The sequence below is a fragment of the Manacus candei genome, unplaced genomic scaffold (assembly GCF_025592945.1).
Source record: "Manacus candei isolate 608988 ecotype Guabito, Panama unplaced genomic scaffold, ASM2559294v1 h1tg000063l, whole genome shotgun sequence".
NCBI classification, from domain to species: Eukaryota; Metazoa; Chordata; class Aves; order Passeriformes; family Pipridae; genus Manacus; species Manacus candei.
Window position 1 is genome coordinate 3744667 of NW_026138111.1, and position 26437 is coordinate 3771103.

A 26437-nucleotide genomic window follows, 5' to 3' on the forward strand; every position below is an offset into this window, starting at 1 on the left:
GCTTGTGCTCTTTCTCTTCTCTTAAATTGTTTTAAATTTTGTTCATTTTCTTCCTACCCTTCCTTGGTTTTTTTGTAGTTTTCAGTGTTTATTTCCACTTTTCCTTGGTGAAATATATCTGCTCCTGTATAACTACGGGGAGAAATGCTGCCTTATTTTTCAAAAATGGTCTTGTTTGATGTGTTTACTATAGCAACAAGATACAAATGCAGAATAGTAAAAAGATTTTAAGGTAGTGTCACACTGAGTTTGATGCATAGAGAAGCAAAATGTTCAACAGGTATTTTAATATGTGAAAAACTGATTATTCAGAGCTTATGATTGATTAGCATAAAATATTTCCTGAATAGACTCTGAATGGAAATAAGGAGTGAGTACCATCTGGTCCTTTATTCTAGTTAGTGTCCTCAACAGATTTGGCAAAGTTGGCCACTGCTGGAATAATTAATTTTTGTGTAAAGAACTTTTTTCTTTTTAAATCAGCTGACAAATGCTTGGCTTGCTGTTTGGGACAATGCACCCTTTAAGCATCTTTACATCTTTAAGTCTGCTTAACAAAAATGAATGACTTATCCCTTCAGCTTGTTTACTCTGGAGCTTCAACACAGAAAACTGAGAACAACAAGACCCTAGTAAAAGGTTATTATATGATTGTTCTATTATACACAATGATTTATATGCATTCAAATGGAATAGTGCACTTCCATTGTTGGCTTTAAAAATGGATTAAAGGATTTGTTGTTTAGGTAAATCTTAGTGTCTTAGTGGTTCTTGCATTTGTGCTGCTGTAGGAACTCTGCATAGTTCTGTTGGTTAGCAAGTATCTAACTCTTTGCAGGACATTTTAGATATAATTTTTCCATACTAGCTCTTAAATACTCCAGGTTTCTTGAAATCTTTTCCTTTGTACACTGTAACTTTGAAGGATACTTATTTTCACTTTCATCTACATTCAGCATAATTGATCCTTTAAAAACATGACTAAAACATTATTTTCAAGGTGAATAAGACTTAAAAGACTGTAGCATGCTATAGCATTAGGGTTCAGCTACCAGAGCTGAACACAGGGAACGTTATCAGTAATAGGACGAGACAGAAAATGTTTCCCTTTTGTGAGACATCTCAAAGTCTGACACTTATCTTTTCTTCTGTGTTCCCTTTTGATAATGGAAGAATTTGATCAAAGAGGCTTCTCTGTTTACTGGTTCTAATCTCGTCTGGAGCCTTGGAAAAAAGTATTCCACATCTTGAGTCAATTGTCCAATCCCTCAGTTACTGTCTTTAAGCTGTGTATTTTTTCATTGACTGTTTTTTCCTTCCATTTATAATCATGTTAGTTGTCTTTTGCTTAATACTGCTAAGACAAATTTAAGGAGACATATTAAGCTGAAAAGCTACATAGCCATGGAGCATTAATGTCAGTCAAGAGACCGTGTTAAATATGGGACTTGTTAGTAGTGTTGCTTAAGAAGTTGTGCAAATCATCAGTAATAGGTTAAAACACAAAAGAAAAGAACATCTTCTAGAAATATATTGCAAAAAATGAAATACAGTCTTGCATAATTGTGGGGTCACTGGCAGGATTGCTAAGAAATGTCCCATGTACAATATAGCCCTTAGGATTGCGTAGAATGGAGAAAGTGGCTTATCTGGGTTCCTTTGAAGCATTTGGTGAGAGGTTGCATGTGAGACTTCTTGGAATAAAGTGATTCGAAGGTAGACTGACTTAAGTAAGATGTGTGTTTATATAATTTATTCAAAATACTGAAAATTGAGAAGTTACTTTTCTAATTAACTTTGCTTTTCCAAGTCAGTAATCCTTAGCATTCATTTTGTTGGACATTTCTTTTCTTTGGCATGGGACTAATTGAGAGATGAGTCCCGAGACCTTTTGTGTCATTCCAAGTAGCTCATTATCCCAAGGTCTTAGAGTTGTTAATCTCTCTCTCAGTAGTATTGATTTGCCAGCTGCAGCTGTGCCTCTTAGTTTGTGCTTGATTCTGCCATAGGACACAATCTCTGTGCGTCCCCATCTCCACCCTTATGAGAATATGAGAGGGGTATGAGTGTAAGTAGTGAGTTGGGTTTTTTTAATGTTCTTTTCCTGCTTTTACCTCCCCATGGTCCACTGGCACTTTGTTTATTGTCATCTTAGAATTATGTGATAAGGTCCTCAGGCCGAAGATGTAGCATCAAAGTAAACACGATATAAATAATACACGGAATAATATCATGAGAAAAGCAACTGCTACTAAAACATCTGAGTTAGTCACTGAAAAGTCTTACAATTAAAAATTCTATATGTTTCTCCCTCTCCCCATCACTTGTTTTTATGAAGGGGAAAAGGAATTATGCCTCTACCAAACACTTTGATCTCCAGGAAATAGCTGACTGCTCTTTTTTTTTTTTACCTGCTAAGCAAACATTGCTTTAGTTGTCACTCTGCATAAGTTGTCCAGGTAAAGTTTATTTTGCTCCCTAGTCTGAAATACATTCTTTTTGAAGTCTGATCTTTAATTTTAAGTACATGTGAAATAATTATTTTTAGACTCTGTCTCTGTGATACCTTTTGAATTTTTCTTTAAGAAGTGTTATCTATACACATTACTTTGCAGGCTAGGGATGTTGATACCATTTAAACTTCTGTATTTTCCTAGTTAAAATTATATTGTGAGTGTGAATTACTGGTATATTTGGGAAAGGTTGTTGTGAGCAAACTGTTTGAAATGCATTGAAAACCAGAAAAATATTTTCATATTGGGTTAAGGGCGATTAAATATCTGAATGTATATTTTCTAGATGTGATCAAAAAGAGAAGGATTTTACTTGTGTTTGAAGAGGCAGTAGATCAGAGAGGAGGCCACCTGTTCAATCTATATCACTTAGAGCACAGCTTATGCTTCTGTCTAATCTGATCAGTCAGTCCATCACTCAGGAACAATAAAATTGCCAATCTGATCTTCATTTGCAGAACTGTGAGTTCAGCAAAAGTGGGTTGGTGTTCAGTAAACTCTAAAAATGAGATGTGAGATAGGGCTGAATTGGTATTTGCAAGTAAACTATTTGGGATTTAAACATCCGTATAATTAAATGTACTTTTTTCTTTTTTTGTACTCCTAAAAGCTTCAGACTTTCAGACTTTAGGGTTTTGTTGGGATTGTTGTTATGGTGTGATGGGTTTTTTTGGTTTGTTTTTTTTTTTGTTTGTTTGTTTGGGTGGTTGGTTCATTGGTTTTATTTTTTGTTGATGTCTTTTTTTGTTTGTTTGTTTTGTTTGTTTCTTTTTCTTCCCCACACAATCCTCAAAGTGATCTGCATTGGCTGGTCAACCCACTGCCTTGGCTCTGCATTTTAAAATATAGCTGTAGATCTGTTTCATTATCATTGTTAGCAAAGCTTTTAGGAACAGATGGACTTTTCCCATGTTCTCTAAATGTCAACAAATAAAACTTTGGTAGGCCCCAAAAAGGAATCATAGAATTGTCAAGGCTGGAAAAGACCTCCAAGAAACATTGTACAGCTGAGAGCTTCAGATGAAAGTGCTTGGTTCTGTGCTTGCAGCCCTAAAAGCAGTGCTTCTGTTAATTTTTGAACTCTGACTGCTGAGTGCAGAGATGCCTCTTTGGGAAGAGGAAAATGGTGTTGCATAAAATGGTGTTGACCTACATCTTGGTTGCTACTTGACTGAACACAAAGGGCTGGTGCACTGTCTGCTGCTATTGTAGGCAGGTGTTCAAGTGATTATGAATAATGTGTAAATATTAAGTATGAAACAGCAGTGTTGTAGCAAAAGAGGAAAATTAGTGTAATAGAAATTGGAGACCTTATGGAAAGTACAAAGAAATCCATACACTTTGTTCAGTACTGCTGATATCTAGTGTTAGGTTTTGGGTCCTCCTGTTAAAGAAAAATGTGGACTAACTGAGGGGGATTGAAAAGAGAAGGGAAATGACTGTCTAGAAAACACGACCACTTCCATAGTGAGATATGAGGAGGGAAGATTGGTAAGAGACTTGTACTGAAATACGTAGAGTCAAATATGGAGTGGAAGGGAATAAAATGTTCTTCATGCTCAAGGTGAGATCTATAAAAAGTAGTAGAATTAAATTCCAGTAAGAAAAGTAAAAGGAAGAAAATATTTTCCTATTGTAAGAATGTATGTCCTGGAATGATTAGCCTGTGGAGATACAGAATTGCCCATATGGGAGACTTCTGAAAGCAGTTCAAACTGATAACTGCCAGGAACGTTTTGGATCAAGTTAATGGCGCCTTGGTCCAGAAAGGTAGAGTGGGTAAATAAACTCTGACCCTCTCAGTGTTTTTTCCACCCCAATTGTCTGTGAAGCTGCATGTTGAGTGCCAGGACCTGAATTCAGCACAATCGAGTGATCCCATTCAAATGTCAGAGTGTGTTCACAGAGGTGTGACGGTGTCCTCGTGAACAGTAAAGCCTTACGGCTTTGGAGGGGTAAGCTTAGGTTAATCCAAGTTTGAAGTGACCTCAAGAGGTCATCTGATCCAACCTCCCACTCAAAACATGGCTAAAACTAAATTCAGGTGAGATTTCACAGGGCTCTATCAAGTTAGATCTTGGAAAAACCTCTGAGGATGGAATTTCCCCGGTGTCTCTGGGCAACCAGTACTTGACTGTCCTAATGTTTGATGGTCAAATTCTTTTCCTTATGCCAGGCTGGGAAATTTTGTGCTTTGTTTTATGATCAGTGCCTCTTGTCCTCCCAGTGTGAACCTCAGATAAGAACTTGGGCCTGTTATCTTTGTAACCTTCTGTTCTATATTGGGAGAGAGCAAACAAGGCCTAAAAGCCCTGAACATATTGAAGAACTCTGTGCCTATGATCTGTTGGAAAAGCGAGATACAGGGGACACCTTCAGCAAAGGAGGTGCAGTCTCTTCTCCATGTAAGTTCAAAGATGATAGACGGGATTCTTGAGGGACTGACCAGTAGTGCTGGTGATGCAGCTGCTACTAGGAGGAAATGTGTTGTAAGCATACACAACGTGAAGTACTGGCAGCTTTAGTTTGTTTGTGTGGTATCTATAATTCTGTTCCAAATTCTGTACATTCACCTCATATGATCCTCCCCTACTTGCTTTGAAGACTCTTTCATCGTAAATGTGATGTTGCTGCTGTGAAGGCATTTGGAGTGTGATTCAGTTATTGATAAGTCTGCTTTCCTCTTCTCCCAGGAATATGTGGTGCTCACCTTCTGCCTGTGTTTTCTTTGCCACAGTTCAAGCTTACTTATTATTTTGACCAAGCTGACTAATAAGAATAATTAATCTCCATCACTGTTTAATGTTTCTTTGCTTTTCAGATGTGCTCTCCTCAGCCATCTTGTAGAATAATCGTGTCTCTTTCTCTGTCTCCTGCTGTTCATGTTTCATTCTTTCAGTTCTTCTGGCTTGTTCAGACAGTAGATTCTGTATGGCAGAAAGAAATGCGTACAATAGTCAGTGGTTCATCACATGAAGCATGTGATAATCTTGTGAATACAACCCAAAAGCATCAGTTACTTACCTTGGAGTGGTTTCTTAAGACTCTTTGGAAATTAATTGTAATTTGTGCATTATCTGTTTTTGTCTTGTTTTGTCAAATGGGTTAACTTGCTTTATTTCTTTAGATTTGTGTATTCATAAAAATGGATGTGGAGCACTGGGCAAAGTTAACATTTAGCTTGGTTTGCATTTTTTGTATTGTTGGATGTCTGCCTAGTATCTGTAAGAGTTGTCTGGTTGAAGTTCAATCTTTTTAAAAGAGAGAAATGTGTTGGTAGACTGAATGAAATGCTTCAAAGCTCATATGTGTCTCTCTTGAATTTATATACTTTTGTTTTCTCAGATTGTAGCTAGGAAATGTTACTAGATGTGTCAAGGAAATATGACTAATTGTGGTCCAGCTGGACAACTGACTGCTCTTTCTATGTATGTATTCTGTAATTTATACATGCAGTTTTCACCATAAGATTAAACTTTTGTGCTAGGCTATATGTCTATCCAAGGAATATCCAGTGGGGCAGAATGCTTGTCATCTACTGCACTGTTGTAGTGATAATTGCTCTCCTGTTTTGCCACCTCCTTAGTAAAGAGGGGGATTGTCACTCCAGCACAGCAAATGTGTGTGAGGTCCTCTCCTTTGCTCACAAGTTACTTGAGTTGGCATCATGTTTTTTTTCACATTGTGGTAATAAAAAAATAAAATGTAGGAGATACTTTCATGTTCAAGGGGTCTCTCTCTGCTGCAGCTGTTACCAGTACTGGGAATCCTCTGGATATACTTTAACATGTAAGGCTGGGTGTTGCCATATACCTTATGTATGTGTCCTTGCTTCTGTGTGCCAGTGTGAGCAAATGCCTAGTTAGGGGACCCTGGCCCCCTCACTTCCAAGATTGGAAATAATTAAATAATCTGTGTGACTTGTTTTAGGTATTGGCCTTCAGTACAGGGTTAAGCTACAAAGACGTAGACATCTGCTGCTGTTTATAGGGTCAGCTCTGGTGTTGGAGTAACAATGACCCCATGGGAAGGCTCCTATTGCTTATTGATCTAGGTACAATTGGAGCACAAAGGTATGGTATATCTTCAATTACTTTGGACATAGCTGAAAAGTTTTGTTCTACCTTTCTTCCTTCACAGGTAGGTAGGGATGATGAGGGGGTGTAGGCTTTTCAGTTTTATTGTGAAGTCTGAAAGGTTCAAAGAGAGCCGGGATTTTTTTCTTTTCTTCTAATCTGTAAGTCCTTCTGGATATTCTTATTGTGTGCATTGCATATTGGACTTTCTCAGTTCAGTGTGCTTGTGAAAACAAACAAAAATCAGAAGAGCTACACAACGACCTCTCTTATGTGGGGTGTAGAGTTTTCGTCTTTTTAAAAGGAAAAGCTATTTTTGGCTATTTTTTTCTCACTTGAGTGCTGGTGTAGTTTGTTTAAATTGTTAGCTAGGATAGGTAAGAAAGGACTACACTTATCAGATTTCATTGCAGTGTTTTTGGTGTTTTCTTTCTTTTGTTTGTTTGTTTTGTTTTGCTTTTTTGTTTTTCTTTTTTTTTTTTTTAAAGGAAAAAAAAAAGCCACGGTACCAGCAAGAATTGCTAGAGGTACTGAAGCTAGCAGTTTCTTCTGTCAGCAAGTTTTAGGTGGAGTGTCACTGCCAGACTATTTTTCAGCTGCTGGGTCTTTGTGTTACTCCATTTTTGCTGTTGTTGCAAGGCCCTTCTGCCAACAGTGCTGCTGCAGATTAAACAACTTAATGCGTTGCAATGGCTGCCTGGGAACAGAGGGCTTAAGTCTTGTTACTCTGAGCTGAAAACTGTATGTGGTAGCTCCAGATCAGGATGGTGATGGGTAATACAGGAAAAACACAAGAGATTGTGTTCAGTTTTTTTATTCGTTCTGACACTGATCTGACGTATTGTGTAACACCAGTCAGCTGGATTTGATTGAGAATCCATTTATGTGTTTAGTTATAAACACGATTGTGTTTGAAGTGAAACCAGTCCTGGTGTCCTTTAATTTGTGCTAAGCAATCCTGCTCCCTGTCCTGAGTCTTTCTCACTTCACTGGTTTCAATTTGCCTTGATTCCGTTCTTCAGCCACTGGTTCTTTGTTCAGTGGTCTAGAAACGGTTAACTCTAGGAAGCAGAGTTGGGAAATAAGCTATTTGTAGTTTCCTATGGGCCTTGCTAATTATTCATGTGATAGGGCTTATGTAAGGGCAAGGGCTGCACTGCAGTTGCACTTCATTTGATGACAAAGTTCTGTATTTCTGTGTAAACAAAAGTCTGTTGATAAGGCATGGGCAAGCAAAGTCTATAGTTGAAACTAGGGAGAAAACAAACTTTTCTGGGAGGATCTTAAGGTGCTACTACCTGCTTATCTGTCATATTTCTTAAAAAAAACCCCAACAACACAAACAAGAAACCCCCCCCATAAAACCCCAACCCTGACAGGATTTTATTAAAAAAAAAATTTTTTTAAGACCTTCATTGCTATCTTCCTTGTATTAGCCTTTCTTCAGGTTCAGTGTTGAAAACACTTAAATCATAAAATTAACATTTTCTATAGCATGACTTAGCAAAATATTAACATTTAAAACAGGGCAGACTGTTTTCTCTCTTTACCTTTGACACTGAAATGGTAAAAGCAGACCCTATTAGAAAAAATTAGAAGTACCTGTTTTGGAGAAATCTGGAAATTCTAGGGAAAAAAGTATTGATCTACTAACACCCTTTTAAGCCCATGTTTAATACTTGCCAGCAATTTCTTTAGAACACCAATTAGCTTGAGAAGTTTTGTCTACATATTCAACCTTTTTCTTTCTAAATATATTACCGTAGCATATGCTGGAATAAACAGCCCTGTACCTCTTCTCTCCATCCCCCAGATGTTGTCTGTAGTGCTGAAGAAAATTCTTTAAATGGAAACAAGGTTGGCCAAAACACTAGAGCTTTGTTGTGGATGAATTATGGGGGTTTTCTGTTGTGCCTTTTTTTTTCTTCTTAAGTTTACTGTAAGAGTGGAGGTAGTATGTGGTTGAAGCTGAGTGCAGCCATGGAGTGGAAGTCAGTACAGGTGTGAGAGACAGCTGTCTGATTCATAGCAATTGGTGATGCAGAGTATGTGGCTTGTGTTAACATCCAGTCTTCTGGCTTCGTGGTGCTGGTGAGGAAAACTGTCTGAAACAGCCTTAAAGTTATGGACTAATATATAGATATATCTGTCTCTATATAGCTTTTAATAAATGCGTGACCCATTGTGAAAACTTTATATAAGCCTTAGTGTAATACCCTCCCTGGCCTTGAGGCATTACCAGTATGCCATTAACACATTATTTCGTGAGAACTCGTAGCTTTCTGTTTCCTGGTGAAGTTCCTTCTTAGCTTCTGGAAAACCTTGTATGCACCTCCCTTCATGCACTGTCCTGTTAGGTCTCATTTAAGCTAAAGGAGCTCTTCTCTCATTGGATACTAAGTGCTCCAAGGAAAGAGATAAGTTTAATAAATTTTGTGGCATGGACTGTAGCCATCTCAAATGGTTTTACTGTAGTCCTTATCTGTAAACAGTTACCATGAGCTTAAATTTCTAAGGCAATTTGAAACAGTTTATATATGAATACTTGTTTAGAAAGCATCTGTGCTACCTCCAGTGCATGAGGGACTATGAACTCTGATACAGACAAACCACAGGTAATTTGCATTGATGATTTCTGAGAGCAGCTGGGAAATGCCTGATTTAGAAGTATCAGGTGCCAAGAAGAGCTGATTTAATCGAGTCAAGACAAAGAAAAGGGTTTTGACCCTAAAGAAGCTTGTCAGGACAGACTTTTCTCTATGTCCCCAAGGAGCTGCAGCCGAGTGTTCAGCAGACAGAAATGATCCCAGGATCAGGTGTTGCTGCTTTCTGTGCACTGGCACTGAGGGAGACTGGCAGGGCAGTGCCCAGGCCAGCAGCTGTGCACAGCAGAGGAGGACTGTTCCAGAAATGAAGCCTCCCCTGCCTATGATGTAAAATGGAGACAGTTGCTTTTAATTTGTGTGAGCTATCCTGCTTCATGATTTTTTTTTTTTTTTTTTTTTGAAGTGACTTTCCATTAATAGCTTTGGAGTTCTGTTTGGATTTGTAATCAGGGAACCTGAGACCTAATGAGAAATTAAGCCTACTGGTAGGACATGAAATAGAAGGTGCTTAGCCTTGCTGTTAGGCCAGCATAAATAATGGTTGTTTAAAGCAGGTATAAGTAGTAAGGAAGTAACTAGTTCTTTCTAGATTTTATCAGAATTTATGCTGTGAGTCCTGTGCACCTGTCGGTTTACATTGTGGTGCGTTACCAGGGTACACTTGTTTCGTGGACCTGCTCTGTCCTGGAGCTAAAGTTTTGGTGAAATATACTGGTATTAATATTAGTGGTAATTCCAAACTATAAGCTTGCTAACGCGGTGAGGTTTGCATGCCAGTACCTATTAACCAGGAGAATGACTATTTTCACACTCAGTTTGTTTAGCCTAGCCAACAGGGAGTTCCTACCTGCCCTGGAGTTGGAAGCTAAACTGTTAGAAAATAAACCAGCCTTTTCTGTTTTGTATATTATCAAAAGTCATGGTATTTGTTCTCAGACAACTGCAAGAGAAGTGTAGGGAACAGAACAAAGGTCTCTATGTAACCTTTGTCGACCTCACCAAGGCTTTTGATACTGTGAGCAGAAAAGGTCTGGGGCAGATTTTGGAACGTTTAGGTTGTCCCCCCAAGTTCCTCAAAATGATCATCTCTCTCAACGAGGATCAGGACGGCCAAGTCAGATATGACAATGCACTTTCTGAGCCCTTTCTAATAAAGACTGGCGTGAAACAAGGCTGTGTTTTCACTCCTACCCTATTCACAGTCCTTTTCAGCATGATGCTCCAAAGGGCCACAGCAGACCTCGATGATCAGGACGGTATCTACATTCGATACCGTACTGATGGAAGTCTATTCAACCTAAGGCGACTGAAGGCCCACACCAAGACCTTAAACCATCTTGTCTGGGAGCTGCTTTATGCTGATGGCGCCGCCCTTGTTGCCCACACAGAAGCAGCCCTGCAGCGTTTAACATCCTGCTTTGCAGATGCTGCTGAGCTCTTTGGGCTGGAAGTCAGCTTAAAGAAGACAGAAGTTCTCTATCAACCTGCACCTCAGGAAGTCCCCCATCATCCCCATATCACCATTGGCCAATCGGAGCTCAAATCAGTCCAGCAGTTTAATTACCTAGGTAGCCTCATCTCCTCGGATGGTAAGATTGACAGAGAGAGAGACAACAGGTTAGCAAAGGCGTACAGTGCTTTTGGAAAACTCCACAAAAGAGTATGGCATAATAAACACTTGAAGAAAAGCACCAAGATCAGTGTTTACAGAGCCATAGTGCTGTCTGCTCTCTTATATGGTTCAGAATCATGGGTCATCTACCGCCACCACCTGCGAGTCCTAGAACGCTTCCATCAACGCTGTCTCTGTACAATCCTAAACATCCACTGGTCAGATTATGTGACCAATACATCTGTTCTAGAATAAGCAGCAGTCACAAGTATAGAGGCCATGTTGCTGAGAACACAGCTGCACTGGGCAGGGCACGTCTCCAGGATGAAGGACCACCGCCTCCCCAAGATCTTGCTTTATGGTGAACTTGCCACCGGCTGCCGCATGAGAGGAGCCCCGAAGAGAAGATACAAGGACTCCCTGAAACAACATCTCAGCCTTGGCCATATTGATCAACATAACTGGTCTACTCTGGCCTGAAATCAGGAGGTCTGGAGACACACCATCTATAACGCAGCTGTCTCCTTTGAGAACGCACGCAGGATCACTCTCGAGGAGAAAAGACAACGCAGAAAGAACTGTGTCTTGCAGAATATACCACCTAAGGAGTCTTTCTGCTGTGCCTTTTGCAGTCGGTTATGTCTATCTTGTATTGGCCTCATAAGCCACCAGCGTGCTTGTAACAAATGTGGATAGAGCCTTCCTTAATCTTCCCTCGCGAAGCCCAGCCATGATGATGATGATTATCAAAAGTGAAGAATATGAAATCAGCCCATACTTTCCTGACGAGGTAGCAGAGCATGCACTTTCACTTTGTTAGGTTTAAGTCTCCAATGATATATTGTAGGGTATTGTAGTCAGTAAGTTATTTGAATAGTTTTAATGAAGAACTAGTAGAAGTGATATGGAAGCATCATATCTTTAACTGCAGTCAGGTTAAGCATCAGTCAATCAGTTTTTGAAAGTTTTCTTCAACTTAAGGCATTCTCTAGTGTATTTCTCCCTCTTTACATAGAGGATGTTCTTCTGTACTGGCAGTGAGAAAATTTAATACCCTAGGCAATGTGGAAGAAGCCAAAGTACCTGCAGCTTTTTTGCCCACTGTAGATATCATTCTCTAGATCAAACAAATAAGAGATGAAAAATTCCAGTTATTAATATACTGTTGTGGGTTGACCCTGGCTGGATGCCAGGTACTCACTAAAGCTGTGCTCACTCCCCTCTGCAAATGGACAGAGGAAATAAAAAACAGCAAAGGATTCATGAGTTGAGGTAACAGCTGGGAGAGGTCGCTTAGTGATCACTATCATGGGCAAAACAGACTCAAAGTGGGGATATGAATTGAATTTCATTACTAACAGGGTCAGAGCAAAAGAGTAAAATAATTGTAAAAACACCTTCCCCCCACCCCTCCTTCCTTCCATGTTCTCCCTCCTCCCCCCCCAGCGATGCAGAGATGTTATGGTCAGTTGTTGTTTCTGCCGCTGCTCAGAGAGAGGAGTCCTTACCCTGCTCCCATGGGGTCCCTCCCACAGGAGACAGTCCTTGATAGACCTCTCCAGTGTGAGTCCATCCCTAGGGCAGCAGCTCTTCCCGAACTGCTGTCCCGTGGGTCACTCCTCCATGGGGTGCAGTCCTTCCCGAATGAGCTGTACCAACGTGGGTCCCCTACAGGGGCCACAAGTCCTACCCGGGAAAAACCTCCTCCAGTGTGGGCTCCTCTCTCCACAGGCCACAGGTCTCCAGCAGGACCCTGCTCCATCTTGGGCCTCCCACAGGGTCACAGCCTCCTTCATGCATCCACCTGCTCCAGCATGGGCTCCTCCATGGGCTGCAGGTGGGTCTCTGCACCCTGATGGTCCTCCATGGGAGGGGCACAGCTGCTCCACCATGGTCTGCACCACAGGCCACAGGGGCCGCAGCTCCGGCACCTGGAGCACCTCCTGCCCCTCCTTCTGCCCTGACCTTGGTGTCTACTTTGTTGTTCACATATTCTCACTCTGCTCTCCCCTGGCTAGAATTTTTCACTGCGTAACAACCTTCTGTTCTTAAATATGTTATCACAGAGGCGTTACTGTTGCTTCTAATTGGCTCAGCCTTGGCCAGCGGCAGGAAGCCCATCCTGGAGCCGGCTGGCATTGGCTCCACCAGACGGGGGAAGCTTCTAGCAGCTTCTAACAGAAGCCACCCCTGTAGCCCATCCCCCACTACCAAACCCTAGCCACAGAAACCCACAACATATATTTAGTAGAATATGAAAATGTTTAGAGAAGACTTCAGCCAGAAAGTTCTTTTCCATGCAGGATCCACATTTAGGCACGTTTTAGGTCTTCATTTTAAATCCAATTCCCAATTTTCTGCCAGAATTGTTTTATTAAAAAAGCTTTTGATTGTACTGGTTTCTTGTCTTTCTTCAGGGTAATACATCTATGTATGCTACAGACATAGAACTGGAGGTGTGTAATTGAAGAGATTTGAAGATGAGAAGTTACTACCCTGCACTTACACAGTCCCTGTGTAGTGTCATGTAAGGCCGTCTGGACTGGATGAAAGGATGAGCAAGTGAAATGGCGACAGCTCAGCCCCTGCTGCAAGTGTTGTTGCAGTGGAGAGCTCTCTGTCTGCTAGCTTTGGGCTGTGAATTTGTGTGTGGAAACTGGCTTTCCTGTGAGGTTCCAGATTCCACTGGATTTCTTGCACAGACAATGTTGAATGAGGCTCAGATATAGCAGTACCAACTCCAAACTTATTCACCAGTCAACTGTGATAAGTTCCATTCTTTTGACTTCCTGTTACTTAAGCTCCATTTATTGCAGCTTTCCACTGCTATTCCATATAAATGCTTAATATTGTCTTGCTCACTAACTTCCAGTTCCTTCTCCACCACATCTGAAAGTCAGCCTGAGTTAGCTGAGGAAAAGATTATGGCTTGTAGATAACTCGAGTTTTGCACCTGGTTGAAACTTCAGGGATTGTTTTTAGAATCAATACCGAGAGACTTGCAGACTTCTCAGCTTCGTTGAGGATTGAAGAAGGGAGGAAGGGTGGGAGTGAGTTTGGGGACTGTCAATTTATATTTGCTTGAAATGATCACTTTCAGCAAAAGAGCATCCGGCATCGTACTGAGCAATCAGTTTGGAGCATGGCTCAGTGTGGGAAAATGCTACCTACTGACTTCTTAGCATAGTTTCCTGAATTGTCCTGACTTTTATCTAACTTTTTGAGCTTTTCTTTTAAAGCCAATAAAGAGCAGCATGGTGGTCAGGTCTTCAGCCTGCAGCTGAATACAGTGTCACTGCATAGGAACGGAAAGATGGAAAAATTATCATTGAAGTTTGATGCTGACAATGATATAGAGCCTTGCAAATAGAATGAATAGACAGGAAGAAAAGAATTAAAATTTTTTTTTAAAACATGTAACACTGTGTAGCCAAACCAGAAGGACTGAAGAAGGTGGATGATACTGTTTCTTTCTGGTTTGCAAGTTTAAAAACAGACAGTACTAAATAAAGTACTATTTCTATTTTTCCTTATTCCAGAGCTGGGATTTGCCAGCTCAAAGCTTTCAGTCACTGCTTGAACAGTCTACCTTCTGTTTTGAAACAGAGCAACTTCTGTTCATTAGAAACAGTCAACAATAAATATGAAGAAATTTTCTGCAGTTTGCTTTGGAAGTTGGTGTATCGGGTGTTATGGATACAGTGTGGTTTTTTGTGTTGTTTTTGTTTTTTAACAAGGAGTGGCAGAAAAGTCATACAGTATTTTTTGTTCTAAGAATGTTGCACTGAAATTTAAGAGAGTGAAGGCACTATACAGAGCAGATTATTGAAACACTGTTTTTAATTGTATTGTCCTATTGTGAAGTCTCTGGTTATTTTAGAAGTGTTAGATAAGCAGTCATTTCAGTAATGATTAATGACAACTTGTGATTTTTTTAACTGATCTGACCCTCCTGTCCTTTTGTTGTATTATTTTACTGTAATTACTTGGGAAGTGGCTTGTAGCTTTACCTATAATAAGTATGTTGGTAATTGTGTTTGTTTTGAGTTGGTGAAATGTAATTGTTGGACCTGTGGTTCAGAGGTATAAAGCAACCTACTGCTCTAAACTTGAGAATATATAACTGGGAAGATCAAGTTTGTGTATGGAGAGGAAAGAAATTAAAACAATTTTCAGAGCTACAGTAGTCTTGACATGAACATGTAGTGATTTCTGGACTATATCTCTAAGAGCTGGGAGCGTAAGTGAATATGTGTGGGTGTTTAAAAAGAAAAGGGAAATCTGGGTTACAGAGGCAATAATTAAGAGTTCTTTGCTGCAGACATAGGAAACCCTTTTAAATTTGTCTAAAAATAATAGAGTACCTATTTTTAAAAATCAGGCTGTTTGGAAGATGTAGTGAACTTCTAGAACAGACATACGTTTAACTGAAGAAGATTTAACTGAAGAAGAAATTGAATTAAGCCTAATGTTGGCATGACTGACAGTTTTTTGGTCATCTGGATAATCTTGCATTACATCTGTTTTTCCCTCCTATTCATAAAATATTTTTTTGGAGTGAATAAACATTGTTTTGTTTGCTTATTTCTGAATATATTTGTGGTACTTATCCCTGATTTCTTAAAGGTCTTGATAAGCTGTAATGTGAGGAAGTTCCTGAAAGTATGTATTTATTCATAAAATATGTCACTTAATTGCATAATAAATAAATAATTAAACTGTTTTGCACACTCACAAAATAATGTCATTGCTCTACAAGTAGGAATATTCACCTTTTAAAACAAAGCCACTGTCATTTCTGTGCATTCAATTAAAAATACTATATGGGCATTATTAGATCATTTGTTGATCTAGTGATGCTGCTGGCAATATTTTTTTAAACCAGCTGTCTCACAGAATTGTGTTTTTAGTAAAGTTTGACTCTGGTAATTAATTACAACAGTAGTTACAAGTGTGCTTTATAAAAAGATTTGACATCAACCACATTTTTGTTGAGTGATGTACTTTTCACAGGCTTGGTGCGTTTGGATGTGTTGGGCTTATTGGTCCCTGGTTTACAAGAAGTGCCTGAATTACCTCAAAATCCTTGAACTCTAAATGTGACTGAATTTATGTTTCGAGGTACTCAGACTGTGGTTTTGTGGTTTGTTGTTGTTGTTCCTTCCCCTTTTTCCATTGCACCTAAATGAATGTTATTCTATAGCTTGATAAAGCAGCAGTGACTGCATTGTTTTGGGTGGTAGGATAGGCTACATTCACCACATTATTTTTGACAGTGCATTACATTGTCAGCTGAATTCTGACACTAAAATTTCTGGAAGCAAAGTGTCTGTCTCTAAGATACTGGCAGCACTTGTTATCATGACTCATTACTAGGCTGCTGGGCTGTGCACTCTTCAACAAGCCTTCCTTAAACTTTTTTTTTAATTCTTAGGGTACTTATAATGATATTTGTGTAGCACATTTAAACTCTGTTAAGCATTCAGTCAAAGAGCAGAAAGATGCTACAGCAAGTGTATTTCTTTTCCTAGTACTGCCCTTGTTACATAATTAATACCAGGCTCTCTCAAGCAACGTGACTCAGCTGCTCCTTACAGCTGTGCTTCCCAGAGCATTCCTTCCTGCTTCCCAGAGCAGGAATGATGACAGCTGCTAACTTTTGCGCTAAACCTACATTTTGGAGGAAAAAAACCCATAATTTTCAAAAGAAATATAGGTTGCCATGCTCTTTCTTTTGTATATAGAGTTGCTTTCTTCATGAATCCTTACCCACGGAAAGATATACTTGCTGGCTTAATTGGCCTCTTAGTATCCATGAGCACAGTAGTTGTAGACACTGATCTGGGGCCACACCAGAAGACCTTTCTTTCCCCTTTTCTTTTGAATTTGTGACCTTTACACTCTATAAGTTGTGTAACTGTCAGGTAATATTGCCATAAATTTTTCATAATAGTAATCTATACTGGTCTTTATTATTGTCAGTGCTAGTGCTTGATGTGAAACACTACCAGTGAAGATGGTATTTCATATTTCTATGCATAAGCCTATTAGTCATAAAAGCTAAAACGTATTTTTCAACAGAAAGCTTTAACTTAGAAAAAGCAAGTGCACTCCTGTAAGAGAGACAGATTTAATACACAGTTTAAGGCAGTCTTCCTGACCTTCATTTGCTTTTTGGATATTTGACTTGGTATATAAATATACCTGGAGCACAGCCATCAAATTGCAGATTGGTTGAATCCTCTGGTAACCTACAGCTTTAGTGACTTGGAACACTCATCCAAACCCAGAGCCACGGGTGGTTCTGCTTCCTTGTTGTAAATTTTTTGGTTGCAGTTTCCCTTGGTTGTGTATTTCCTGTGTTGGCTCAGAAGGCATTTCTTTGATTTCTGATGAGCCTTTGGAGATGTTAGGTTTCCCAGACCACCTGGGGAAGAAACCTGTTGTTTGTGTCTGAACCAGGTGTTTGGGATGTCTCTGCTGTTCTGTCAGCTGTGGGGTGATTTCCAGAAGTATAAGCAGATGAAAAGTTGGAAGTAGGGTTTTCTAAGACTAGAAGCTACCTCTTAAAATAAAAATTGAAATAAGCTAGCACATTCTGGAGTTTCTTTTTGTTCTCTTATTTTAAAGGTGATAAATATTCCCAGGGATTATATTTTGAGGGTTAATCCTTACAGGAGAAGTAGGCAGTGAGTGACTATTTTTTCAGTGTATGTTCATGTAAACTGTGCAACGTGGTGTCCAGACCTTGAGCTAATGCTGACCACACTAGTAGTATAGCTGAGCACTGTGTTCCACTGTGCACCAGCAATGCTTATTTATGCTTCTTACTCTCTAAAATTACTTGTTCATACTCCTTGATGGGGAGAGGCTGTTGCTTCAGGCTAATTAGCTACATGGAGATCTGATGTTTGTAGTCCCTTTCAGCCCCAGAGTATGTTTGACCCTTTCAGCACTGAAGCATGTTTGACCCCTGATTGCTGTGACTCAGGTCTCTATTCTGCCACTTCATGGCACAATGGAGGTGTGCCTGCATTCCTATATGGTATGAAATTAATTTAGAACTTTACTTTTGCTTAACTCCCTGTTTAATTTCTTGCTCATAAATAATAAATACTTTGTCTTAGTTCATAAATTATACTTTGCTGCATTTGCTTATATCTCATTTTATCTAAGATATTGGATTGTTATTCTAGCTTTCTGAGAGTGGTGAGGCATATAACAATAGATGTTGATAAGAAAACTAAGGCAAGTAGCATAGTAGGACAATTTAAAAAAATCTGTTTGCCTTTGGCATTGGAAACAACATTTCTGTTTAGTTCTACTCAAACTGCACTTGGATTTGGAGGTGTGCCCATTCTGTGCTTGGCAGGCACGTGGAAGCTTATGGTAATACTGCTTTTCCATCACAGATGACCTTGTCTTGAACTAGAAATAAACAAGGCCAGTACAAATCCTGAAACACAGTTCTCCCTTCTCTCTTTCTCTCAAAAGTCAAATTGTTCTCAAAAGCTGTGGATTTCTTTGCTCACTAGAGAGTAAACTACTCCATGAGAAACCACACGAAGGAGCTTTGGATAAAAGCATTCATTCATGTTATGGAGAAAGATGTTGGAGGTCATCTAGATCTGCTGGAAGTTCTGTTAGCCCTCCTGTGGGAGGTGTTGTGAGGAAGGGAGCATGTGGGGCAGTAGGAATTCTTGAGAGAGCAGGCCTGGGTGTTTTCCCTTTGCGTTTTCTTTTCTTGGCAAAAGCACAGGACTGTCCCTGTCAGTGTGAGGATGCCATCTGTGTTGCACAGCCTGCTAGGCTGTTACAGAATTGCACAAGAATTAATCTGGAATCATACTGCTAAACTGTGTCCTGGCTGGCTGTAGTGGCTGCCTGGAGATGCAGCTATTATATGGCACTTCAGGAACCAAGGGAGAGCAGCAGCCTGTGGAACTGCCTCATCCTGGCACTGCAAATGTCATCTCCAGCATGAACAGCTAATGGGGAGATGAGCTGACCAGACACAAGCTACTGAAAAGGGTAATTGTTTTATGAAATTAAATTTGCCTGTAAAAATAAAAAAAAAATAGCTGAAGAAGTAGAGTTTGAGCGTAGAGGAGGGGAACTGGACAAATCTAATTATGACAGTGGTATATTTCCTCAATTTAATTTAATTCCAGTTTTCCATTTGCTGCCTTCTCATTAAGTGCAAACTGGAAGTGACAGTCTGCAACACTGAAACAAAATATTCTGTGCATATATTTTTGAATAGGAAAAATTTTTTTTGTTTGCAGTAAAATAAGTTAGCTATTGAAAATGTAATATCAGAGCCCGTTTGGTCATTTAGTGCCTGATTTTGTTGGATGTTTTAACTTAAGGGTTTAGTGGTCATGTTTTCATGGCTACTCATAGTTTGAAGGAACGCTATACCTTTTTGTAAATAACTTAATAGGACTTTGGAATAAAATCTGGACCATGTAGGTCCTGCTTAAGCTTTTGCCACAGTCCTTACTGCATTTTTTATGTCCAAGACCTATCCAGGAGGTTTTATCCTCTGGTGTTACCAAACTTGTATCAAGATACCTACTTTACGTACCTGAAGGTTTCTTGGTATCTAAAGGCAAGAATTAGTAGATGTGCAAAACATCTGCCTCACTTGTGCTTGCCAGGAGGTGTAAGTTTAGGCCGAGTAATGCCTGGACTCTGCCTATCTTCTGTGGGCTCTGGGCACACATACCTGCTGGCAGGACTGAGCTCAGTCTAGACCATGGCAGCTTTAGAGAAACACTGATGGGAGCGGTGCCCAAATCTTATGTAAGAGTGATCGAGTTACAGTTGCAGCAAGGTAGTGTCTTGCCCTGGCTGGGTGACTGGTGTGTGGCTGTGCCTCTTGCAGATTCGAGGGTGGGAGCTGACCCATGGAAGGGGGAAAAGACTTGGTGATGTGCTGGCTGGCCAGTTGCCGCAGCTCAGTTGCTGAGCTGTGTCTTGTGTGGTCACTGTAACTTGTATATCTGTAGTTGCATGTCCTTTTTACTTCTTGATACCAGTAAGTGTAATACCAGTGATCGATACCAGAACTGTACCGTTAAGTGATACCACTGCACAGAAACTCTCTGTGGGTGATAGTTGCTGGTGGGAGCCTAGAGGTTTGTTTCTGCACCCTTTTTGATATGTTAACAAAAGGTAAACCTGGGATTTGTCATATGCCAGACACTCTTGTATCCTTAAAGCTCATTGCATTCAGATGCTATCACTGTGTCTTTTGGAGGTGCTGCTAATTATAGAGCAAGATTCCACTGTGTGCTAGCAAAAATACTGAAAAGTTTATGCATATCAGATGTCTTAGAGATGAAATCTGTTCAGTTTCTTTACTCCTTGCTTGCTGTGAAGGGAGATTAATGGGAGTCATTTGATGAACATAAATGGAATAGAAGGGTGAAGGAATTCTGATGCTGAAGTAAGGGCAGGAAAGTGTTTTCTTTTGGTTTTGGACAGCATTTGTTTGTTTGTTTCCCAGTTTATATTGCCTGCTATGCTTCAGTAAATATTTTAGAAGGTGCTTCTGGATTTAATATTTCATATACCCACATGTGAAACTTAATTGTGTGAAATTTAATAGACTTAGTGTAGTAAGAGAAGCATTGAAGAGCCCTGGGTTTACAGGTTAACTTGTTTCTTGCTCATCACAACACGTGGTTTGAATTCATGCTTTTCTGAGCAGGGTGAAAACAACCCTTTCCCCATGGAGTTTTTTAATGAAAAAGAACTTTACGGGGGACTTCAGAGTAATCTTTCCTTTCCAATGCACAGCTTCTGGATAGTCACTGCTATCTGAAAGATTAACCTGTGATTAGTTTTTTTCCACTTTTCTTTCTGTAAAACAAGAATAATTTGATGCTTTGCCTTTTTAGATCACTCTTAGATGTTCTCATGTTCTTATTGCTATTCTGTAGAGGTTCCGAGAAGGCATGTGGTAAACATTTTGATTATTAGCATTTGTTAGAGTAATATTTGCAGTTCTTCACATGGAGATGCAAAATTAAAATATTGCTGGTCTCATTTAGTGTATGAAACGAGATTAAGGGGTGACTTAATCATAGATGGGCGGAGATTGCTGGGTTAGAATTAGGTATTGGAGAGGTTCTTAAATGAACAGGCACAGAGGTAAAATTGTTTAGTAGTTGAAAAGGGATATGTGTGTATGTATATCTATATCCTTATATATCCAGATAGTTATTTATATAAATAATATATATTTAAATCACTGGGACAATTTTTCATCCCTAGAAATAAACTAAGAGAAGATGCTTTTCAAAGAGATATTATGATATTATCTAGTTTAAACAGGAATCAATTCTGTAAAGTCTGATGTCTTGCATAACACAGGGTATTGACCTGATGATGGCTGTAGTCCCTGAACTATATTATCTGCATCTGTTTTAGCTGACAATACTTTTAGCAGAGACATTATGCCCCTGTTCTACTGAGGGATTAGTTCCAGTACAATACAGTGTATTACTGTGCAACTGCTGGCTGGTTTAGCACTCCCTAATTTGACAACTTGTCTCAGTGTGCTGAGGCAGGAGAGATTTAGGGGATTAAGTTTCATGTGTGTGGCCTGGAGGTGCTGCAAACTACACATAAACAAGAATTGGGTGTGTTCATGCTTTGGAGAAGAGGAGAGGGAAGGATGTAAAGCAAAATGTTGTTTGGGAAGTTGCCACATCTAAGGAGATGTGATTGGAAATAGGTAGAAAACACCTGATAGTATACAATTAAGTGAGTAGCCTGAAAAACCGGTGAGGTGGGGCCATGTAGAAGACAAAATGGTGAAGTCAAATTGGTCTTGGAGAAAAATCTCTGTGGCAGCCTGCCAGACTGCAAGCTGGGCAAGGAGAGATGACCAAAATGAACTCTTTCACATTTTTAAAGCGTGTGTGCTGCCTGCTTTGCTGACAGAAGTGACCATATTAAGGCATGAGAGTGCAAAAGGTTTGGCTGTAAGCAGAAGGAAAAACTCACTTTCCCAATTGAACTGTGGGGTGGAGGGGGAGGAAATGATCCTATAGCCAATGCTGGAGCAGAATCTGACTTGCATGAGGACTTATTTGCTGGGCCACACCTTCGATACAAACAGTAAGACTTCGAGAGCCATGAGGTTCAGGTAATCCACTCACACTGCTCGTAAGTGGCCAGAAATCAGATTGAAGGGGAGGCATCTGTTGCTTTCTCATTTAAGGTCATCATATTAGCTTGGTGCTAAACTTATCAAGAGAGCTATGTAGATTTCAGAGCATGAAGTATCCCTTGAGCAGACTTCAGGTTAGGTGATGAAAATCTCTTGTCTGCACATCCTTTCTTGGGGAAGGTGTCTTTCAAACCTGATGCAGCCATGATTTCTCTCTGGTTGCTCTCTCCCAAGTACATGGCAGAGTGGGACATTGTGGAAGAGTAATCACAAAAGGAGAAGGGCTATCTTTGGGCTGAAGCTTCCCTGATGTGTCAAGTCTTGCTTTGTTTTTCCTTTGTGCTAAGTGCTAGTAAAATGTATTTTTGTCTTAGCACTGCCTTCAGATTTAGTGGTAAGTTAGGGAGGAAGGACACCATCATCACTGCTGGGTCTCTGAATGTTGTGTTACAACGCAGGGGAAGCAACTGAGCCGATAACAAGCTGCTAATAGTGACACAGATTTCCTTCAGCTTAGCTGCTTTCTGGAATGGTGTTTTGCTGTGGGCTGATTACTTGGGCTGATATGTATAGGCTTGCTGTTGTGCAGGGTTTTGTAGCAGCTGAGCTCTGGGAGGTGCTGCCTGGCTGCAAGGCAGGGCCCTAGCTGGGACGATTCTCATGGGAAGTCTCTGCAGGGCGACATCGAAACTGCTCACTTTACAGTGCTGTCATCACTGTAATAATTACCATGCAAATCACTGATATTTTAGGCATGCTGTTCCTCTTTGTGGTCACTCTGAGCCTTTACTTAGCAGGAGAAAGGAGAAATTTATTCGGCACCTGTCATAATTGAATCAGTTCCTCAGTGTAGAAACTTAATTAATTTTCGTAAGCACAGAACAAAAACATATGAAGAAAAACTTATTTTTTTTTTTGAAGTTGTCAACTTCATTCTGCAAGTTAGTGGTAAAAGCCCTTCATAAGTGGAGGAAAGTTGGGTTTCTGGAATGCTTGATTTTGGAAATGTGTTTTCCATCTAGATTTTTAGAAAAGGTCTTCCTTGGCTTTCTTGCACTGTAAAACAATGACATACCTCTGGAGTTCTAAAAGCCCTCAGAATTTATTCTTGTAAGGACAATTGATGGCCTTTGTACTGTCTGCACTGGATTAGTGAAAGAATAAGAGTACTTAGTCTGAAAAAGAAGCTTACCCTCTGACTGACTTCACGGCATTAAAAGAAAACAGTAGAATAACCTACCGAGTTGGCATTTTCTAAATATTGTTTTAGACAGCATGCTACAGTGTTTTATTTGCTCAACTTTCCAGTTGTGTAGAATGCTTTTAGAAAAGGTATATGATTAATTTCTCTTTGAAGACTTTCTACCTAGAAATAAAAGCTATTTTATTACCAAAAGTTCCTTAATTTAGAAGGAAGTAAATGTATTACGAGCTTCTGTACATATTAATCAGATTTTGTGTTTAGTCTTCACAGGTGCTAGTGGATCAAGTTTGTTGTTATTGGAGGAGTCCTGAATTACTTTTAACATTCTTATTTCATTTAAAGAAAAAACTCTTATGATAATGATGTAATTAGAGAGAATGTCTGTGACTATATTACACACTTTGTGTCCTTAAATGCAAATTTTATTTTACACATGATATGATCTTTCCTTTAATGAAATTTTTCAAAGGTTTACTTGATTTCTGCTCCACTCTAGAGGGTATGCTGACGAGGGTGGTACCTCCTGATCATAAATGAACTTTCCATAATGGAATTAAATGTGTGGAAAACCTTACAAATAAATTATGGTTAATCTCTAGTGTCACACATTGGGATATAATGAAACCCTTAGAATAAAAAAATCTGAAAAATACTCCTGACAGCAATGCACATCCCTGGATGAATGAAAAATTCAGAATCTGCAATAAAAAGAGGATATATAATGTTTTGTGATTTTTTTCCTTTAAGTAAGATATTTCTAACTTGATCTAAAGTGTACGTGTGCTGATGTAATTTCATTTAGTCTGCAGCAGTCCACTCAGAGCTGTTGGAGACTTGGTCTCTCTGCATCAGCAAGTGTTGGCATGGTCGCAGTAGATCAGCAGGTAGCTTTGGGCCCTTATGCTCCCATTAGATTTTGGAACAAGTTTTGTGTGTTTGGAGTCAAGCATTTTGGCTTAGTTTCCTCTGAACGGGGTGTAAATTGTGCACTCTGAAACTGCTGTGTGATCCAAACCAACATGTGATAAGTGAAGATGTTGGGGAATCTGCTTCAAGACAGCACAGCTACTCTAAAATGTGGAATATGAGATAAATATGTGCTTTTAAAGTATATTCTGCATAGATCTTTGATACTGTGTAACTAAAAGTAGCCACACTGAAGTAAACATAGGTACTTAAAGCTTTATATAAATGGATAATCTATATAAAATATTTCATGATTTTGTTTGTATGTAGCTGTATTGCTGATGTTTTATCACCCTTACCATAGCCGCCTTTGTCCTGTCTTTTAACCTGCACACATTTACACACATTTGATGTGGGGTGGGTTTTTTTTTGTGTGTTTGGTTTTTTTGTTTGTTTGTGTGATTTTTTTTTGGTTTTTCTTGGGGGGATTTGGGGGGTTTTCTTTGTGCTGCTTTGGGAACTTGGAAATACTTTAAAAAAAGGTAGTTTTGTAAACAAATTGTTAGTTAATTACAGCTAGAATAATGTGTTATGTAGGCCAGAGTTTTCCTGTTGATAGTTAATCATTAAACCAATTGAATCACTAACTTCCACAGTCATTATTAGTCATGAGACAGTACATGAATTCAATTTTGACAAGACTGCAAGAGTGTTAAGAAAGCAGAGGAATTAATAAAATGATATACAAAGTCCAAGGTAGCTATATTCTACAAAGTATTTTGTCAGAAACAGAACAAACTGAAATAAAAGCTGAAATTTGTCTCAATTGGAAGATAGTGAGGAATCTTACCTTTAGAACTTGTTAGATATTGTTCTTTTTTTTTTTTTGTCTGAAGATATGCTTCTTCACTGAAACCAAACATTTCACAAAAGTATTCTGGCTGTGACAAAGCTCCTTTCCTGTCAAAGGGAAAGAAGAAATGTGAGCCTTCTCCTTGCTGTCATAGTTCTCATAGCAGGGAGGCTTTCATTTAACATGACATGTAGGCTTTGGTGGGTCCCTGCTCCCAAATTGCTATTTAAAATATCCTGTATTTTTTCACATTTATCTTTCTTGTAAAAAAAACTCCTATAACATTAAAATTTCTGTTTTTATGGTGAAAACATGAAGAAGAAGGATAAAACTAAAAAGCTTGACTTGAAACCAATTATGAAAGTTACTCTTCAGTAATGTATAGTATACATACAGAAATATTAAGAGTTTGAGGCAGGTTGTCAACTTGAAGTAGGTGAACCTTCAGAAAAAATGTTATTTGCATGGGTAGTTTTATGACTGGTGTTCTGATACAGTCAGTTCTGTGGCTCAGACAACTGGAAACCTCCTGGCTTGGTGAAAAATTCTGATTTTTCAGCCAGTAAGGACTTCTTCTCATCCCTTATTTTTATTGTTTGTATATTCCTTTTTGATGATGAGAATCTCTAATAGTTCTTTTTATCTCTTCGAAAACAGAATTAGACCACAGCTAGCCAAAGAGAAGATTGAAGGATGCCATATTTGTACATCTGTCACACCTGGTGAACCTCAAGTGTTCTTGGGAAAAGATAAGGCCTTCACTTTTGATTATGTCTTTAACATTGACTCGCAGCAAGAAGAGATCTATATACAGTGTATAGAAAAGCTGATTGAAGGCTGCTTTGAAGGCTATAATGCCACTGTCTTTGCTTATGGCCAGGTAAGCTTTATAATTTTATTTTGAAGTGTTAATTTTGGAATAAATAGTTTCTTGCAACTGATTTTCTCTGAATTTTGAAGTGCATGAATCTGTTTTTTAGCATCTTGGATTTATTTTCAATGAGTTATCCTGTAGGAGACTCATTAGGATTTTATATAGATTCTGTGTAAACTGGCAGTGAAAACACAGAATATATATATAGGCAGTAGATCTGAAAGTAATAGTAATGCTGAAAATAGTCTCAGTCCATATACTTCCTACATTCACCTCAATGCAGCAATACAAATTATTGACTTAATCAGTTGACATTTAGAGATATGTTGTAATGAGATTCTTTTCTGAATAACTATCCAACCCTCTGCATTTCCACACATTTTTTGGGAATAGGAGCTTTTTAAAAATAGATCCTGTGGAACTTTGGGTCACATTGTTTGTTTGTGGGCAAAATGTAGAGATCAGATTCCAAAGTCAGAAAACTTTTCTTAGAGAACACACCCTCTTAGTACACTTAGCACACATTTGACTTCTCAAAGCTGAGCACATTGTAGAGAATGTGTTACTGTCTTCTGAATATTCCTTTAGGAATCAATTGCATAAAATTAGGT

At 39.2% G+C, this 26437-nt stretch overlaps 1 protein-coding gene across 10 annotated transcripts in view; it reads left to right on the top strand.

The window, feature by feature from the left end:
• Window positions 1-26437, top strand: part of KIF21A (kinesin family member 21A) — an 87905-nt gene that overhangs the window by 6304 nt on the left and 55164 nt on the right. For all 10 annotated transcript variants that reach the window (XM_051805221.1, XM_051805220.1, XM_051805223.1 and 7 more), the window contains exon 2: window positions 25610-25832. In XM_051805221.1, the coding sequence (XP_051661181.1) occupies window positions 25610-25832 (223 nt within the window). The remainder of the gene's footprint in view (window positions 1-25609; window positions 25833-26437) is intronic.